Source organism: Terrapene carolina, unplaced genomic scaffold (assembly GCF_002925995.2).
Source record: "Terrapene carolina triunguis isolate 2854851 unplaced genomic scaffold, T_m_triunguis-2.0 Scaffold58, whole genome shotgun sequence".
Classification (NCBI taxonomy): Eukaryota; Metazoa; Chordata; order Testudines; family Emydidae; genus Terrapene; species Terrapene triunguis.
Genome location: NW_020664409.1, coordinates 87,034,890 through 87,054,379, shown reverse-complemented (window position 1 = coordinate 87,054,379; position 19,490 = coordinate 87,034,890). Strand labels below are relative to the sequence as shown.

The 19,490-nt window shown below is 39.3% G+C and overlaps 1 protein-coding gene across 1 annotated transcript in view; it reads left to right on the top strand.

Moving 5' to 3' along the window:
* The window catches only part of CSMD3 (CUB and Sushi multiple domains 3), a 1,099,171-nt gene that overhangs the window by 367,108 nt on the left and 712,573 nt on the right, over positions 1 to 19,490 (top strand). Inside the window, exon 6 of the mRNA XM_026659890.1 lies at positions 3,561 to 3,673. Within this exon, the coding sequence (XP_026515675.1) occupies positions 3,561 to 3,673 (113 nt within the window). The remainder of the gene's footprint in view (positions 1 to 3,560; positions 3,674 to 19,490) is intronic.

The following is a 19,490-nucleotide window of genomic DNA, read 5'->3' as shown; positions in this document are numbered from 1 at the left end:
AGAGCCTTGTGGCAGCAGTATTGTGAAGACTGGGGTTCAGCACAACAGAAAAATGCCATCAGGTAGCATGGAAAAAGAGGAGGTCTTGGAGATACCCAGGGCTAAATATATTTGTAGCTTTCTCTATGACTTCCAATACATTTCTAGGTGCCACTCAAAATGCTAGCATTTTAAGCTCCTTTATGAAATCATAGAATCATAGAATTGGAAGGCACCTCGAGATGTCATCTAGTCCAGTCCCCTGTACTTGTGTCAGGACTAAGTATTATCTAGACCATTCCTGACAGGTGTTTGTTTAACCTGTTCTTAAAAATCTCCAATGATGGAGAGTCCACAACCTCCCTAGGCAATTTATTCCAGTGCTTAACCACCCTGACAGTTAGGAAGTTTTTCCTGATGTCCAACCTAAACCTCCCTTGCTGCAATTCAAGCCCACTGCTTCTTGTCCTATCCACAGAGGTTTAGGGGGGAAAATGTCTTCCTCCTCCTTGTGATAACCTTTTACATACTTGAAAACTGTTATCATGTCCCCTCTCAGTCTTCTCTTTTCCAGACTAAACAAACCCAATTTTTTCAATCTTCCCTCGTAGGTCATTTAATCATTTTTGTCACTCTTCTTTGGACTCTCTCCAATTTGTCCACATCCTTCCTAAAATGTGGCGCCCAGAACTGGACACAATATTCCAGTTAAGGCCTAATCAGTGCAGAAAAGATTGGAAGAATTACTTCTTATTTCTTGCTTACAACACTCCTGCTAATATGTCCCAGAAGGATGTTTGCTTTATTTGCAACAGCATTACACTGTTGACTCATATTTAGCTTGTGGGCCACTATGACCCACAGATCCCTTTCTGCAGCACTCCTTCCTAGACAGTCATTTCCCATTTTGTATGTGTGCAAATGATTGTTCCTTGCTAAATGAAGTACTTTGCATTTGTCCTTATTGAATTTCATCCTGTTTGCTTCAGACCATTTCTCCAGTTTGTCCAGATCATTTTGAATTTTAATCCTATCCTGCAAAGTACTTGCAACCCCTCCCAGCTTGGTATCATCCGCAAACTTTATAACTGTACTCTGTATGCAATTATCTAAATCATTGATGAAGATATTAACCAGAACCAGAACTAATCCCTGCAGGACCCCATTCATTATGCCCTTCCAGCATGGGATGTCTTCATTTTAAAGACTGCCTCTGTCTCATCTTCCTGCTTCATCTTAGCAAGTGAGATTGGCTGGGACACAAGCAATTTTTCCTGAGCACCTCCGGAGTGGCTTCCAATGATCCTTACAGTTGGGTTTCGAAAAAAAAAAATGTTGAGCTTCAGCTCATGCTGCAAAGCCTGTCTATTCCCTCAGGCTTTCTTTTGCGTGGGTGGATTGAAAAAGGAGAATAGGCTCATATTTCACATATATAACATTTAACTGTAATAGATGGTCAGACACATTTCATAAAAAAGAAGATTGACTTCTTGAACAACAGCGCATGTGAAAACTCCTAGGAGGCTGAATAGTGGTCTATGACAGTCCTCTGGGTCCTCCTTTAAAGGAATGACTGGATCTGTTATCAAGCAGATCCAACTCTATGTTAACTTCCACAGATTAGTGTACAGCACATTATGGCAACTGTATCAAACAATGCTGAACAATTTAATAAAAAATCAGCGTGACACTTGACCTCTGCTCAGTGTAAGAAGAGGATTATCAGCCAAGTTATAAATGCAGTCTCCATGCTGTGCCATGCCCAGATCTCAGCCTAGATTGTTAAAAAGAGAAAAAAAGATGACAAAATGATTAATCCAAAACATTAACTTGGCAATTTAAATTTATTTTGTTATCAGACATGTTACCTTGATCTGCACAGCTTACATGAGTTTAAGGCTATAGAGTGTTGCAGAAAAATGTTGATATTATAAAAAGTTAACACACTTTTTGTCTTTGCATAACAGCTCCCAGATAATACTTTTTTTTTGCCAGCTATGGAAGAAATAATTCTGTCACAGTTCTTTCTGCAGTAATACAGTAATTATATACCAGAGATTATTTTGATTTTATAATATGATAAAGATTGTCCCTAAGGCAAACCAATGGAGCTCTTCAGGGGTACCCTTGTGAGGACAAGAACCCAGATCAACACAATTTTAAATGTGAAAAATTTTGTTCTGATTGTGTTGAAATATTTCACTTTATAGTTCTGATTCATTTTGAATTTACATTATACAACAATACTATTTTAATGTTATATATTTATTACCTATATGTAATACATTATGTTAAATGATTTAATATAAAATTGAAGATGAAATGAATCAAAATGATAGTCAAAATTAAATGTTTTGATCCCCTTGAATAAAAATTTTCAGAATTTTCATTTTGTGGCAAACTTCAAAATTTCAGCTTTTTGTTAAAATTTAGAATTGGAGGGAAACAAGTCAAAATTTCCCATAGAACAGAAATTTCAGCTGTAGTTGTTATATTTAACTTACAAAATACATTTCTTCCAAAGTGTCACATGCAGCTATTTACTAGTTAAGACTTCATGACTGTTTAAAATAGAATCATATTCACTCTGCCAAACACAAAGCCTGAATAGTTTCAATACAGGTAGTAGAGAGGTATTTGAATTGGAAGAGGGATGCATAGTGTCTGAATGTAAGATGGTAACTTTGGCTGGAATAAAATACTGGCCAACAGAGGAATATCTGTGTGTTTAGGAATAAACAAGACATGAACCACCTGGAGCCCATGTATAACTCTCATTGTAATTAATGGGACTTCTGAGCATGAATTAAAACATAATGTAGAGTGTCAAGAACAAAGCATGGTCCAGTAGTTAGGGCACTAGCCTGAGACTCTGGAGTCCTGGGCTAATTCTCTGCTGTTCCATGAACTTTCTGTGTGATCTTGGGCAAGTCACTTAGCCTCTCTGCACTGTATTTTTAAAGGTGTTTAGGCAGCTAAAGATGCAGGCAGGCACTTGGTGGTATTTTCAAAAGTGTTTAGGTGCCTAACTCCCAAATGACACCTAAGTGCTTTTGAAAATCCCACTTGCAGTATATCTGTATCTCAATAGGCACCTAAATACTTTTAAAAATCCAGCCCTGTGTGCCTCTGTTCCCCATCTGGAAAATGAGGATAATAGCACTTCCTTACCACAGGAATTGTGTGGATTAATACATTAAAGATTTGAGGTGTTACGATACTATAGTACAAGGTACACAGTACCTTGGATAGACAGTGTACCCCATGTGCGGATAGTATACAGAATGTGCCTCTTGATTCCATTTGTTAGGGAAACACAGACACTTGTCATAGGTTTACCATTCATGAGTTACAGATCATATTCATTCATGGAATAAAAAGGCATATTCATTGTCTCAATGAGTTACACATATAGTATCTGAATAAGAGCATGTTTAGAATAAAGCTTTTTTTTCGCTCTTTAAAAATAAGGATTTTTATCAAACTTCAAAAATAAAAGAACTCCAGGTCTTCAGCACTGATGGTATTTTCTGTCTCCCCTCCATTAATTATTTTTATTTCATTTGTCTTTTATGACTCAGGTTATCTGGAATGAATATACCCCCTCCAATTATCAGCAACAAAAACTGGCTCAGACTTCATTTTGTAACGGACAGCAACCACCGATACCCTGGATTTAGTGCTCCCTATCAAGGTATATTTAATTAAAACCATTTTTCATTCCAGAATGTTAAAAAAGAGGGGGAGGGGTTGTAAACATTACTGCATTTCACATTGAGAGAAATGTGCAAATCTATTATAAATGGATAGTTCAAACATGAATAAATGATCATTCCCCTGCTGTGGGAACAACATGGTCTTTATTAAATTACAGTATAGACCAAAGTAGATAGTTGCTGTGCAAACGTTTAGCATTTAAGAGGAATCTGGAATTCTGAAAGGTAGTGTATAATTGATACTGAAACAACACTTCTATCCTAAAAGTACATCACCCACTGTTCAAAATGATATAATAGTGCATGTTTGTAAAACAGTGTATAAAAACAGCATACTAAATGGAAATTTTATCAAGTACATTTCTGTGTGCACTGTGTTTATTATTGAGGGTTTAATTAACCTTGTTAGGATCCTTATCCACTGCTTTTATGAACAAGCATAATTTTGAATAAGTAGAGTAAAAGTATCTGAGGCATTAACTTGGGCATCTCACTGTTTGGAACAAGATAATTATAAAGATGAAGTACTAATGAAAATGTAGCTTCTATAATGTTTGGTAATAGTATCTGCTTTTTCACAACCCACTATTGTAAATAATATATTTACAGTTTCCACTGGTCTTCAGGGAAGAGTAACCCTTGTTATAGATACATTTTCCATTTATCTGTTTAGAGAACTTTCATATAGGATGAGCAAAAGGATTTTAGCTGCAGTATCTTTTTTTACAATTTTTATGACAACCCTACACATAATTATGCCTGGAAGAAAAGTTACCCATGTGCATAAGTGTTTGTGGGATCAAGCCCCATCTATTTGATTTTTAGATGAGCCTTATATTGCAACTAAACTAGGATAAAGCTATACATATTCCTGAAATACAGTGTGTTTGGACAGGTAGTTTATTATTGGAAGCCTTTTGTAACTTTGCGTGGCAGCCTCAGATACCATGCCTCAGATACTCAAGAATAGACAGACTTGAATCTGATTTGCAGTTCAGCAAACTAGAATGTGCACCCTGGTCTGTTCCAGGTTATGGATCCCTGGCGTGTTTACTCTAATTGAATTTAGGTCAAATGAGTATTCAAAAGAGGAAAGAAAAAAGTGACAATAAAAATAATTTGAGAATTATATTCTCTAGAAAATGCAAGTTTTCTTTAACAGTGTTATACAAAAAAAAAATATTTTTATATCGTCCTTCATACCAAAAATCCCTCTTTACTGTAAACTAGCTAGCTCATGGGACTGGTAATAGGATATGATGGAGTCTTTCACAACTAGGTCACTAGACAAAGCCAGTCCTAGGTTGGTAGTGATGAACTATCTGATCATTGATTTGGTGGCTTATGTAGAATGAGATGACTTGGTGCTCTCAGTCCAGTTTTCAAGTGGACTTGTGTCCATATGAAAAAAATGCAACACAGCTGACACCCTTGTTGGCATTGTTGGTAGAGATGCCAAGGAACAAATGAACAAGGAGAATGAACTGCTGTCTGACTTCTAGAATTGTTCCCACCACATTGTGTTTGAGGCACACAGTGAATGTGCATATGAAATCTGAACATGCTGAATTTCTATCATTCCCCTTTATTGATTAAATGGTGTGCTTCACTTTCTAATGGTGACAGTCTGGAATCCTTTACAAATGATAAAGTTAACTTTAAAAGCAGAATAGAAAAACTAAACCAAAAAATTATAAAGTGAGGTTCCCTTAAAAATTCATCAGCTGTTCTCACATAGTGAGATCTGAAATAATGCAGTAGTTCCCCATACCTGAGAGAGGAAATGCTTTATAAACTTAGGGGTGGAAAGAGAGAGAACAGGCTGTCAGATAGAGGGAGAGAAAACTGGCAAGTGAAAAAAAGATAACTAAAATTTAAATTTAAAATAAATAAACATGCAAACATTGTCACAAACTAACCATGATGAAGGAGAATGGGGAAATGCAGTAATGTGGAAGGGAAAGGTATGGTTCAGAGCCAGTAACAGGCTATCATATGAATTTGAGCATATAAAACAATCCTTACCATAGAAATCTCATATATTCATTAAAAATATTTTCTGTGATAGGCCAACCAGTTTCTTGAAAGAGATAATGCTCATTTCCTAACAACTTATTTGGTGGGTAACTGTATTTTAAGGTTTTGCCTTTGTGATGGTAAGACATTTTAAAATAGATTCTGTAGAAGTAAAAACATGCAGTTCAAAACCATTATGCTGAAGAGCAATGAAACAGAAATATGAGTTTTAGGTGTGGTGGTTTTCCATTCATGTTTTTCCCCTACTCAAGTCTGAAAGCTAGCCATCAATCCTTTCAACATCCTGTAAATTGTAACATTGATGTACTGTTCCTGTAATTGCTATAGTAACTGCATTGCTAAAACCTACCCGTTCTCTCCAAAACTCCAAGTTCTCACATACATTACTATAACTTTCTCCTGTCTTCCCTCCCTGCCTCTCACCAGTCTAATCCTTCCCAATCTAATCCTCCCCACATACTAGCACTACAACTGACATCTTGCTGTCATGCCACTCCAACCACACTAACCCCCTACTATATCTCAATATTATGAAGTTCAAAAGTTTCACCCGTGCTTGGAAGATTTGAATTCTACAACAGTTAATTGGGTCAAGAATTCCCAGACAGTGCTTGCCCATATCTATTTAATATCATAGTTATTCATATTGTCACATAGAATAGTGGTTCTCAAAGCCAGTCCACCACTTGTTCAGGGAAAGCCCCTGGCGGGCCGGGCCGGTTTGTTTACTTGCCATGTCCGCAGGTTCGGCCGATCGCGTCTCTCACTGGCCGCGGTTCGCTGCTCCAGGCCAATGGGGGCTGCGGGAAGGGCAGCCAGCACATCCCTCAGCCTGTGCCACTTCCCGCAGCCCCCATTGGCCTGCAGTGAACCGCAGCCTGTGGGAGCTGCGATTGGCCGAACCTGTGGACGCGGCAGGTAAACAAATCGGCCCGGCCCGCCACGGGCTTTCTGTGAACAAGCGGTGGACCAGCTTTGAGAACCACTGACATAGAATCATAAACATGTGGAGGTGGAAGGGACCTCGGGAGGTCATCAAATACATCCCCCAGAGCTTAGGCAGGACCAAGGAAACCTAGACCAGTCCAGACAGGTGTCTGTCCAACCTGTTTTTAAAAACCTCCAGTGATGGGGGATTCTGTAACTGCCAGGCCCTTTTCAGCAGTACTACTGCCTAGCCAGTTATTCCCCATTTTGTGGTTGTTCAACCTCCTTTGGACAGGGAGAACAATTGATCACAGTCCTCTTTATAACAGCCCTTAACATATTCAAGATTATTATTAGGTCCTCCTCAGTCATCTTTTCTCAAAACTAAATATGCCCAGTGTGACCCGGGGTGCCAGGGGTAGCCCTCACTGAAAATGCCCAGGTCAGGGCAGGTTGCAAAAGGAGAGCAGATTCTACCAAAACTGGTGGTTAAGCTGAAGTTTGACTCACCAACCAGTCACAAACTGTACTTTTGATCTTCCACACTTGTTATCAAGAAGTCAAAAAAGAAATTGCACAGCTTCCTTATTGCATTCCAGTTCTCTGGCTCCCAATCAGCACCTGGGTCCAGTGCAGTGAGAAGTTGTTTAAAAACCTCTGCTCACAATACAAAATGTTCTTCTGAACCCCAAAGGGCCAGCCACATTGCCAGGTCAATATTAGATTCGTCTTACCCAAAATACCACTCTGCCAGCCAGTCCTTTAGTGTCTACAATTAAAGGTTTATTATAAAGAAAAAAAGGAAGAACAAGAAGTAGTCAGATGCATACAGAGACTATCAAAGTCTATATATCAGGTTCTTAGCAGTATTGGTGAGTTTGCTGGCTTGGAAGTCCCTCTGGAACACATCCACAGCTTGGATGGGGCATTCAGTCCTTTGTTCAGAGCTTCATTTGTAGAAAAATTGCTCCAGAGGTAGGAAGCAGGAATGAAGATAAAATGGAGATGATGCAGCTGCCTTTTATGGTCTTTTGCCATTTGGTTTGTACTTCCTGTGTCCCAAACACAAGCTTTACAGCACCTGGCATGGAAAAGCCTTAAATTTCTGTCCATAGGCATACCACACGCCTTGCTGACTTATAAGGTGTATCCCCTTTTCCTTTCAATGGGTTCGTTGTACACATGATGACCAGTGATGGGCCATCAAATAGGCTAGGCAGTGTTGATGCCAATCTGTGTGGGGTTGTAACCCAGAAACACAGCACAAGTCTGGAAATACAGATATACTATACATATCTATAACTTGTACTACAAAGGTGATACAAACATAAAAACAACATTATCATACTTGGCAAATTATAAGATTTTCGCAGATACACATGGCATATCTGTCAGATTCCTTGCAATTATATAATATAGGTATCAACAATATCATAAAGTGTCCCATGTATTCCATACAGCATCACACCTGTACTTTAAAGCTTTCCTCATAGGCAGAGGCAGATTAAGGTTTCCTGGGCCCAAGCAAGTGGGGGGGCTCCCCACCCCTTCTACCTGCGGACACACCCATGGCTCCACCCCATTCTGCCCCTTCTCCCATGGCCCCGGCCCTGTTCCACCCATGGTCTGGCCCCATTCTGCTCTCCCCCGCTGCAGCCCCGCAACCCGTTTGCTCATTTCTGCCCCCCACCCCACCCCGCGGCCCCAAGACAAGAGAAACTCTGTCCCTCCTCCATGGCCCCAGGGCCGCAGCAGGGAGTGAAAGCTCCTCCAGTCCCGGGGCCTCAGCCATGGTCCTAGTGCTGGGGCTTCCCTCGCCGTCCTGCACTTCTGTGGGGGACCAGAGTTGGGGAGCTGGGACTTCTCCCGCCCCTCCCACTCACCCAGTGCTTCTGCCGGGGACTGCGGTCAGGGCACTGAGGCTTCCCCTGCACCCTGCAGCTTATACCAAGGCTCCAGGGTTCTGGGTCCATTGGATAATCCACCACTTCTCATAGGTCAAGTTTTCTAAACCTTTTATCGCAGTGGTGGGCAACCTGCTGCCCGTGGGCCGCATGTGGTCCATCAGGGTAATCTGATTGCAAGCCGCGAGACATTTTTCTGACATTGACCATCCGCAGGCACAGCTCTCTGCAGATCCCAGTGGCCGCAGTTTGCCATTCCTGGCCAATGGGAGCATTGGGAAGTGGCAGCCGGTACCCTGATGGGCCACATGTACCCGTGGGCCGCAGGTTGCCCACCACTGTTTTATCATTTCTTTGCTCTCCTCTGGTCTTTTTCCAATTTGTTCACATCTTTCCTAAGATGTGGTGACCAGAATTGAACACAGTACTCCAGCTGAGGCTTTACCAGTGTCAAGTACAGCAGGATGATTACCTCCCATATCTTATATACAACAGTTCTGTTAATACACCCCACAATGATATTAGCCTTTTACAAACTGCATCATATTGTTGACTCATATGTAACTTGTCATCCACTGTAACCGCCAGGCCCTTTTCAGCAGTACTACTGCCTAGCCAGTTATTCCCCATGTTGTGGTTATGCATTTTATTTTTTCTTTCTAAGTGAAGTACTTTGTACTTATCTTTATTGAATTTCATCTTGTTGAATCCACACCAATTGTCCAATTTGTCAAGGTTGTTTTGACTTCTAATCTTGTCCGCCAAAGTGCTTGCAACCCTTCCCAGGTTGGTGTCATCTGCAAATTTTATAAACGTACTTTCTATTCCATTATCCAATTCATTAATGAAAACACTTTATGGTACTGGGCCCAGGACTGATCCCTGAAGGATTTCACTAGATATGCCCTCCCAATTTGACAGCGAACTATAACTACTCTTTGAGTATGGTATTTCAAACAATTGTGCATCCATCTTATAGTAAGTTCATCTAGACTGCATTTCCTTAGTTTGCTTGTTGTGCCAAAAGTCTTAGTAAAAAATAAAGATGTATTGTATCTACTACTTCCCCCATATCTACTAGGCCAGTAACTCTGTCTAAGAAGGGAATTAGGTTTGTTTAGCATGGTTTTGTTCTTGACAAATCCATGTTGGCTATTCCTTATAATCCTATTATACTCTAAGTATTTACAAATTGATTGTTTTAATAATTTGTTCCAGTATCATTCCAAGTATTGAAATTAGGCTGACTGGTCTATAATTCCCTGGGTCCTCTTTGTTCCCCTTTTTAAAAGATAGGTACTATGTTTGCCCTTCTCCAGTCCTTTGGGACCTTACCCATTCTCCAATAATTCTTGAAGATAACTGGTAACAATTCCAAGATTGTTTCAGCTAGTTGCTTATGTACCCTAGGATGAATTTCATCAGGCCCTGTCGTCTCAGATACATCTAACTTATCTAAATATTTTTTAACCTGATCTTTCTCTCTTTTAGGTTGCATTCCTCTCCCCATGTTAATATTATTTGTGTTATCTGGCCACCACTAACCTTTTTAGTGAAGACTGAAGCAAAATAGGCATTAAACACCTCAGCCTTCTTGATGTCATCAGTTACTAGCTCTTCTTCCCTGCTAAATTGAAGACCTATACTGTTCTTCAAATTTCTATTGCTCTTACTGTATTTAAAGAACGTCGTCTTATTGCATTTTATGTCCCTTGGGAGGTGTTAAGTCACTTCTTGACTTAGCCTGTCTGATTTTGGCCCTACGTGCTTGTGTTAATTTTTTGTACTCCTCCTTAGCAATTCATCCATGTTTCCATTTTTTGTAGCATTCCTTTTTGATTTTCAGGTCATTAAAGAGCTCCTGATGGAGCCATATTGGCCTCTTACTATTCTTCCTGTCTTTCCTTTGCATCAGGATTGTTTGCAGTGGTGCCTTTAATAGTATCTCCTTGAACAACTGCCAGCTCTCCTGAACTCCTTTATCCCTCAAATTTTCTTCCTAAGGAACCTTAGCTACCAGTTTTCAGAGTTTGTTAAAGTCAGCTTTTTTGAAGTCCATAGTCCTTATTCTGCTGCTCTCACTCCTTCCTTCCATTAGAATCATGAAATCTATCATTTCATGATCACTTTCAGCCCAATTGCTTTTCACCTTCAGAAATGCAACAAATTCCTCCCTGTTGGTCAGAATCAAGTCTAAAATGACTGTCCTTCTGGTTTCTTCCTCCACTTTCTGAAACAAAAAGTTGTCGCCAACACATTCCAAGAACTTTGTATTTTGCCATACTACATTTCCAACTGATGTCTGGGTAGTTAAAGTCCCTCGTTACTACCAAGTCTTGTGTTGTGGCTCTTTCTGTTATTTGTTCTACACGAGCCTCATCCCCCTTGTCTTCTTATATAAACATTTGAGAGCCGCCATCTCCTTTGTCTCTTTTTCTCATCAATCTTTTATTGTTCTAGAATTAGTCCTATTTTTATTAAATATAGGCCTAATACAATAATAATATATTATAGTATATTGAATTGCTGAAAGCGTTCCTTACCTCCCTCTGCCTCCTCTTCCCCTTTCTTGGAACTATGTACCGGTGATGATTATTCTTTTACAGTGTTAAAACTATGTACAAAGCAGTAATCTAATGTTGGCTGAATTCCCAGAATAATCTGCCTTCAGTTAACATTCTTTATCATAGAAACCTAATTTTAAAAATAAAGAGAGGAAATAAGTTAATGGGTGTATCAAAGAAAAAATACAGAGATTTTTTTTAGCATATACACCTAAAAATATGTGTAAATATGAAGCAACGTGGACTGGTTACTCTACTTAGTGGTTGACAGTGACTCATGTGTATTTAAATTGATGTAAAAACCAGTGCTTTGGACGCTAATATTAAATTGCTTTGACTGTTTTCTTTTTCACATTACTATTTTATTCTTTGTTTCCCCCTCTTTCTTTTTATTCTTTTCTGGAGCCACCTAAACTGGAGCATGAATGAACACAGTACAGAACCATGCAGAAATTCAAATATCTGTCTCAAACCCTAAAACAAAAAATACATGTGGGCTTTGTGTGTTTGCTTTTTCTGGACAGTTGGCTCAAGGGTTTGACAATGGGATACAGAGCCTTTTACTTCATGGGTCACTAGCATGGATGTGGGCCAAGGCACATTGTTGGTTCTAAGCAGAGACTGAAAGCTGTTATTATCTTATCTGTAATCACGCTTAAGCTAGTTGATGGTCTTTGTTCAGCTCCTGGTTTTTTTTCTGTTGACAACCTCACAAAAACCACTATAACAACTGACAGTACGAGGCATCCTTGTTGGAGAACTCAGCAAAGATGCCAGGGATTTTCTGTCTAAGTAGACTGACCTAACCACCCTTGGGAATGGAACCCTTAAAGAGTCTGACACAATGAGGAGTTTAAGATAGTTGCTGACCATGCTTTAACTTTTCTGGTTCATCAGAAGATTTTAGCTTCCACGGCTGTAAATATGGCACCTTTTTTCCAGACGCTAAAGGTTTGCCTACATGTGGTCTCCTCATTTCAAAAAATATATATTGGCATTAGAAAAGGTTCGGAGAAGGGCAACTTAAATGATTAGGGGTTTGGAACAGGTCCCATATGAGGAGAGATTAAAGAGGCTAGGACTTTTCAGCTTGGAAAAGAGGAGACTAAGGGAGAATATGATAGAGGTATGTAAAATTATGTGGAGAAAGTGAATAAGGAAAAGTTATTTATTTGTTCCCATAATATAAGAACTAGGGATGACCAAATGAAATTAATGGGCAGCAGGTTTAAAACAAATAAAAGGAAGTTCTTCTTCACACAGCGCACAGTCAACTTGTGGAACTCCTTGCCTGAGGCAGTTGTGAAGGCTAGGACTATAACAGCGTTTAAAAGAGAACTGGATAAATTCATGGAGGTTAAGTCCATTAATGGCTACTAGCCAGGATGGGTAAGGAATGGTGTCCCTAGCCTCTGTTTGTCAGAGGGTGGAGATGGATAGCAGGAGAGAGATCACTTGATCATTACCTGTTAGGTTCACTCTGGGGCACCTGGCATTGGCCACTGTCATTAGACAGGATACTGGGCTGGATGGATCTTTGGTCTGACCCAATACGGCCATTCTTATGTTCTTATGACACTCAGAAAAGTTAACAGAAATTTAACTAAAGCTGTGACATTAATGTACTTACATTAAATCACATTAAACTCATGTGTGGATGCTGTCACTCAGAAGTAAAATAGTTTAATTCTCCTCCATCAAGAGCTGTATGCTTGTGCAAGGAATATTGTCTACTCTGAAAACACTACAGCCGCACAACTGCACTGCTGCAGCTACACCACTGTAGTGCTTCAGTCTAGACACTGCCTACGCTTACAGGAGTCTTTCTCCAGTTGGCGTAGGTATTCCGACTCCCCAAGAAGCAGTAGCTAGGTCTGCAGGAAAATTCTCCTGTCAACCTAATGATCTCTATACCAAGGGTTAGGTAAGTTTGACTGCATCACTCAGGGGTCTGGCCTCAGTTTTTGTCTGTACAGGGTATGGGAGTAAGGACCAACAGGCCTTCCATCCCCGTGAACCAGAATCAGGTAAAATAACAGTCCCTGTACATCAGGGAAAGTAGGCACTGCTCCGGAGGGCCACAAGTTACTCTAGAGTTAGATGGGAAGGATGTGGTGGTGGCAGGGAAATGGCCCTACCCTCCCTCCATACTGATCTATGGAATTGGTCAAATGTAGCAGGGAGAACAGGCTGCAGTATTATCCAAAGTGTGTATTCTGCCTGTTAAGTGGGAAGCCATGGGACAGATGAGGTACAATCCCTCTACTAGTTCGCCCTGGGTGATGTGGCTCAGTACTAGCCACCAACATGGACCTCTGCCTAAATGGCACAATGTGACCCATTATATTTGAAGTTTTTTAATCTGTTGGCAAAGCACAGTCTTGCCTGACCACCATGATTTCATTTTTTTATTTAAGCAACATTCTCTGTTCAAAGCCATTGAGTAACTTTTAGGATAGTAACTTTCACTTCAAGTTCTGTCTTTGATGGACTGCAATTGAGCTTCCCCTTCTTTGAATGGAAGGTGATGCTCCTTGATTAGTTCCGCAAATTCATAGAGCAACAGACTCTATTAAAGCTTTCAGGACAAAAGAAAGATGTAACTGTAACTGTTTTACAGTATAAATACCAGAAAAGATTTTGTTGTTGTTTTTTCTGAGAGGGTAAATTTCTCCCAGGATGAATTGCTATGTCTTGTATTCACAACGTCTGTCTCTTTAAATTTAGCAGGTGGTTTTTGATTGATCATTTGGAAGTGAAATCTGATGGAATTCTTCTTCCTGCTTAACTTTCAATCTGCTGAGTGTTAAGCATAAATGAGAAACTGCACCAACCCATCTGTTTTTGATTCCCTCCTAAACCTTCTCTTTCTTTTGAACTGGATTTTTTCTAAATGAATGCTCAGAATATTAGGGTTAGTTGTAAAGACGCACACTTGAGAATCAGGTCTGTAATGATTTACCATGTCAGGAATTAAACAGAGTCTGATTTGACTGGCCCTATTCACTTTGTTTTTCTGTTGGCAGAAAATCCTTACTAATCTTCATTTGTTCAATGCAGAATTATATGGATTTGCCCTGCCAGCAGTTCAGTACCATTTGCCGTGATCCACTATGGCATGAAATGGCTGATTTCAGTTACTCTGTTCACTAGGTGCAGGGACAGAAGTGTTGGGGCAAAGGAGACTTTGGGTATGTCTACATTGCAATTAAAAACCTGCGGCTGCCCCATGCCAGCTGACTTGGGCTCAGGGGCCTCATGCTAAGAGGCTTTTTAACTGCAGTATAGATGTTCAGGCTGAGGCTGCAGCCCAGGTGGGAGGCTCCCAGAGCTCAGGCCACAGCCCACCCCCAAACATCTACACAGCAGTTAAACAGCCCCTGAGCCCAAGCCCCATGCGTCAGCTGGCAAGGGCCAGCTACGGTGTCTAACTGAAGTATAGATATATCCTTTAAGCCACCTTTGCAAGCTTTTTATTCTGGTTACATGCAGGCCTCTATAGGTCTGAGAAAGAGAGGAAAGCCATAGTGCAGGATCCAGTCATAATTACCCACACAACCCCCAATTTTTTTTTCAGAGTCACACCTTCCCAGAATAGAATTCCCCCATTGTGTAAGTATGGCCTACATGCTTTGTTCCTAGCCTTTGATCTCTCTAGCCTTTTTCCCCTTAAGTAGGACGTGGTGTCCTGCTGGACTTTTAAAGTATTTGTTCCTCTTGCGTTCAGAGCCACCAAAATGTTTCATTTGGATAAGGTTGAAACATCTTGGTTATAAGAGGTCAACACATTATAACATAACATATTAAATGATATACAAATATAGTATGTTCAAATTATTATTACAATAGCCAAAATGAAATACAACAAAATAATAAAACTGAAATAAAACGATTTCCACATCTTAACAAAATATTTCAGCATTTTCAAATTGAGAAAGCAGAAACACAATGTTTTAACTTTTTTACATTGAAAATTTTGTCAAAATTGGCACATTCATGGGAAAAGTTTTGGTTTCTACAACACTGCATTTTCTGATGGAAAACTTCCATTGAAAACTTTTTGACCAGCTCTAGCTTCAAAGGTGTCCTTTGGGAATTACAGAAGATCTTGGAAAGTGGAAGCAAGAAACAAGTTGACTTGGTTTTATGGGAGAGGCTTGTAGGAGAAACTAACTTGACTGAGGTTTGCAGTGTTAGAATAAGCACTGTGACTGAGAACAGTTTTAGCCAGATCTGGTTCAATTCCTGTCCCATTATCCCCATCTCCCTCAACTCCCTTTTTTATGTTGATTTTTTTTTGCTACTGTGGTTGCTGCTTTTGCAGTGTGAATGAGGTACTTTGGTGGATTAGCAAAGCAGCCAGGAATGGGGAATAGAAAATTAAATAATCAAGTGAAGGGGCTTGTGTATGCAATTCTGGGTGTTCAAAGCTTTTGGCACTTTCCTGGATTGAGATCCAAGTTTTCTGGTTCCCTTCTGTTTGCTTGGAAATGACATTGGCAGTACAATTCCAATAGAATCATGATATGGGAAACCATATATCTGGTGATTAATATCAGTTTTGTCAGGTCAATGAGCTACTGTATTAACTTTTTTTTCTTTGGAAGCTTGTATTCAAATCCTAGGTTATAAGTAAAACTGATTTTAATGGTCTTATTCGAGTCCCAATTTGTGCACATCACAGAACCATCATGAAATTAAACTGTCAATTAATCACAGTTAAGTCACGCGATTAACTAAAAAAAATAATCATGATTAATTGCACTGTTAAACAATAGAATGCCAGTTGAAATTTATTAACTATTTTTGGATGTTTTTCTACATTTTCAAACATATTGATTTCAATTACAACACAGAATACAAAGTGTACAGTGCTCACTATATATTATTTTTTATTACAAATATTTGCACTGCAAAAATGATAAACAAAAGAAATAGTATGTTTCAACTCACCTCATACAAGTACTGTAGTGCAATCTCTTTATCATGAAAGTGCAACTTACATAACTGCACTCAAAAGTTGTTACATAACTGCACTCAAAAACAAAACAATGTATAACTTTAGAGCCTACAGGTCCACCCAGTCCTACTTCTTGTTCAGACAATTGCTAAGTTTGTTGACATTTACGGGAGATAATGCTGCCCACTTCTTAATTACAATGTCACCTGAAAGTGAAAACAGGCATTCACATAGCACTGTTGTAGCTGGTGTCACAAGATATTTATGTGCCAGTTGTGCTAAAGATTCATATGCCTTTTCATGCTTCAGCCATCATTCCAGAGGACATGCTTCCGTGCTGACGATGCTCGTTAAAAAAAACAATGTGTTAATTAAATTTGTGACTGAACTCCTTGAGGGAGAAATGTATGTCTCCTGCTCTATTTTACCTGCATTCTGCCATATATTTCATGTTATAGCAGTCTCAGATGATGACCCAGCACATGTTGTTCATTTTAAGAACACTTTCACTGCAAATTTAACGAAATGCAAAGAAGAAACCAATGTGAAATTTCTAAAGATAGCTACAGCACTCGACCCAAGATTTAAGAATCTGAACTGCCTTTCAAAATCTGAGAGGGATGAGGTGTGGCGCATGCTTTCATAAGTCTTAAAAGAGCAACATTCTGATGTGGAAACTACAGAACCCAACCACCAAAAAAGGAAATCAACCTTCTGCTGGTGGCATCTGTCTCAGATGATGAAAATGAACATGCATCAGTCCACACTGCTTTGTATCATTATTGAGCAGAACCTGTCATCAGCATGGACGCATGTCCTCTGGAATGGTGGTTGAAGCATGAAGGGACATATGAATCTTTTGTGCATCTGGCATGTAAATATTTTGCGACGCTGGCTACAACAGTGCCCTGCAAACACCTGTTCTCACTTTCAGGTGACATTTTAAAGAAGAAGCAAGGAGCCTTATCTTCTGTAAATGTAAACAAACTTGTTTGTCTGAATGATTGGCTGAACAAGAAGGACTGCTTGGACTTGTAGGCTCTAAAGTTTTGCACTGTTTTATTTTTGAATGCAGGGGATTTTTTTGTACATAATTCTACATTTGTAAGTTCAATTTTCATGATAAAGAGATTGCACTACACTTGTACTTGCAGTAGGTGAATTGAAAAATACTATTTCTTTTCTTTTTTAAAGTGCAAATATTTGTAATAAAAATAAATATAAAGTGAGCATTGTACACTTTTGTATTCTGTGTTGTAACTGAAATCAATATATCTGAAAATGTAGAAAACATCCAAAATATTTAAATAAATGGTATTCTATTATTGTTTAACAGCACAATTAATTGTGCGATTAATTGTGCAATTAATCATGATTAATTTTTTTAGATCACGTGATTAATAGTGATTATTTTTTTTAATCGCTTGACAGCCTAAATTGAATGTGTTCCAGCATGATGGATATTCTCTACTCAACAGAATCCCAGGTCTGGAATAACAATAGTGTTTCAAATGAAATGGACTGGAAGAACTGTTTTAAGTAAACATTCTAGGTTAGTCTTGTCAGAATTCAGATCCATATATTTTCATATTCCAGATATTGAATGTCAGTTTGCATAGAATCATAAGTCTGTCTTGTTGTGTATTTGACTCTTGTTGTATTTGCTTTCCAGTATTGTAAGCCTTACTGTGACGTCCCCCAGGGTACAATCTGGATTGTGGAATTGCTGTGCCTCCTTAACTCTGTAGCTCAAGATATCTCTCACACTGCTCTGCTTGTGAAAAGCAGACCCTCCAAGCTTTGCTGTCACACTGCCATTAGTATATGAAGCCACACCCAACAAAGTTATAGGAATGGTTTCCCAGCCACTCATGAACTGTATATCGGGAGATATCTGCAAATCCCACCAGCTCCAGCCTTGCACCGCATAAATATGCACCTTACAGTGCTCAAGACTCTCTTGAACAATGCAAGCTCATTAATTAGTTCGCCATTCCACCAATGGGTAATGGATATGCACCAGCCTTTGTTAACCTGAGTAGACATTTCCCAAACACTACAAACAACCACACTGTTTTAGACAAAACATTAAAACAAGGGTATTAACTATAGAAAGATAGATTTTAAGTGATTGTAAGTGGTTTAGGCATAATAGTCAGATCTGTTTACAAAAGAAATAAAAGACAAAATAGCAAGCTAATTCCTAAACTTTTCCATGCTAAGTAAGATTTTAAAGCAAAAGGATTTCTCTTACTCAAAACTTTCAGCTGTTCATGCTAACTAGAAAGCCTTACAATTAGGGTCATCCCCCTCCCCCACAGTTCACTAATTGGTCTTTGACCTCCAAGCAATCTTGCCTGTTGTATAGAAATGGGGAAGAAGAGGCCTAGTGATGATGTCACTGTCTCTTATTTTATACTCTCCATTCACTCTGCTGATAGGGTGCAGACAATGAGTCTGATGAGTAAGTGAGATTCAACATGTCTCTCAGGTGAACTGTAGATTTCTTGCTCACACCTTTTTTGTATGTGAGGCTTGAGCCATTTCTGAGGATGACATGCAAGTCCCTTGTTTATAGTTCTTTTGTCATTTCTAAAGAGTTAGTTTGTGGGCATTCCCCAGACTCACAACATGTTTTAGTAACAAACATATAGCAAAATTTCATGACTTCGAATACAATGATGATACACACATGTTAACAGGATAATGATGTTCAGTAGTCCATGAGTTTTCAAATGATACCTGATGAGGCGTGCTTTGTACAAAATATATCATAACCATATAAAAGTGGTGAATATGGAGGTTACAGGGAGTTATTTTGAGGTACAGTGTGTCACTTTTACACCATCTTTCTGGGTGCGGTAACATTTGAGAGCACCTGGCACCACTTCATACACTTGAAAAGAGATGTCGACATACTGCATTGTTAATGGACCCAATGGGACAGAGTCTGAACTGGTGTAAATCAGTGTAGCTTCATTGATCTCGGTGGAACTATGACAGTTTACACCAGATGAGGATCAGGCTGCCTGTCTTCACATAAAATGTTATCAGATAGGAGGGATAAATGTCTAAATTACAGGTCACAGTCCAAAGTTCCAAAAGCATCTCTGGACTCTGCATGAGAAATGGTGATAAAAGACCAAGAGGAGAAGACCTCATATTTATCTCCTCTTAACAAGGATCTTCACAGACAGAAATATTCACAGAGGCATGGCATCAAAATGCAGCAAAACCAGAGCAGCAGACACAAACATGTAGGTTTCTGGATACAGATAATGCCTGAGTTTGCTCTGATGATCCAAGAACCTCTCATCTCTTCATCTTGATGTCTTAACTCAGCGACATGTAACATTAATTTATCATTTGAAACAAGGGCATTTTGCAACAAAATCCCTCAATC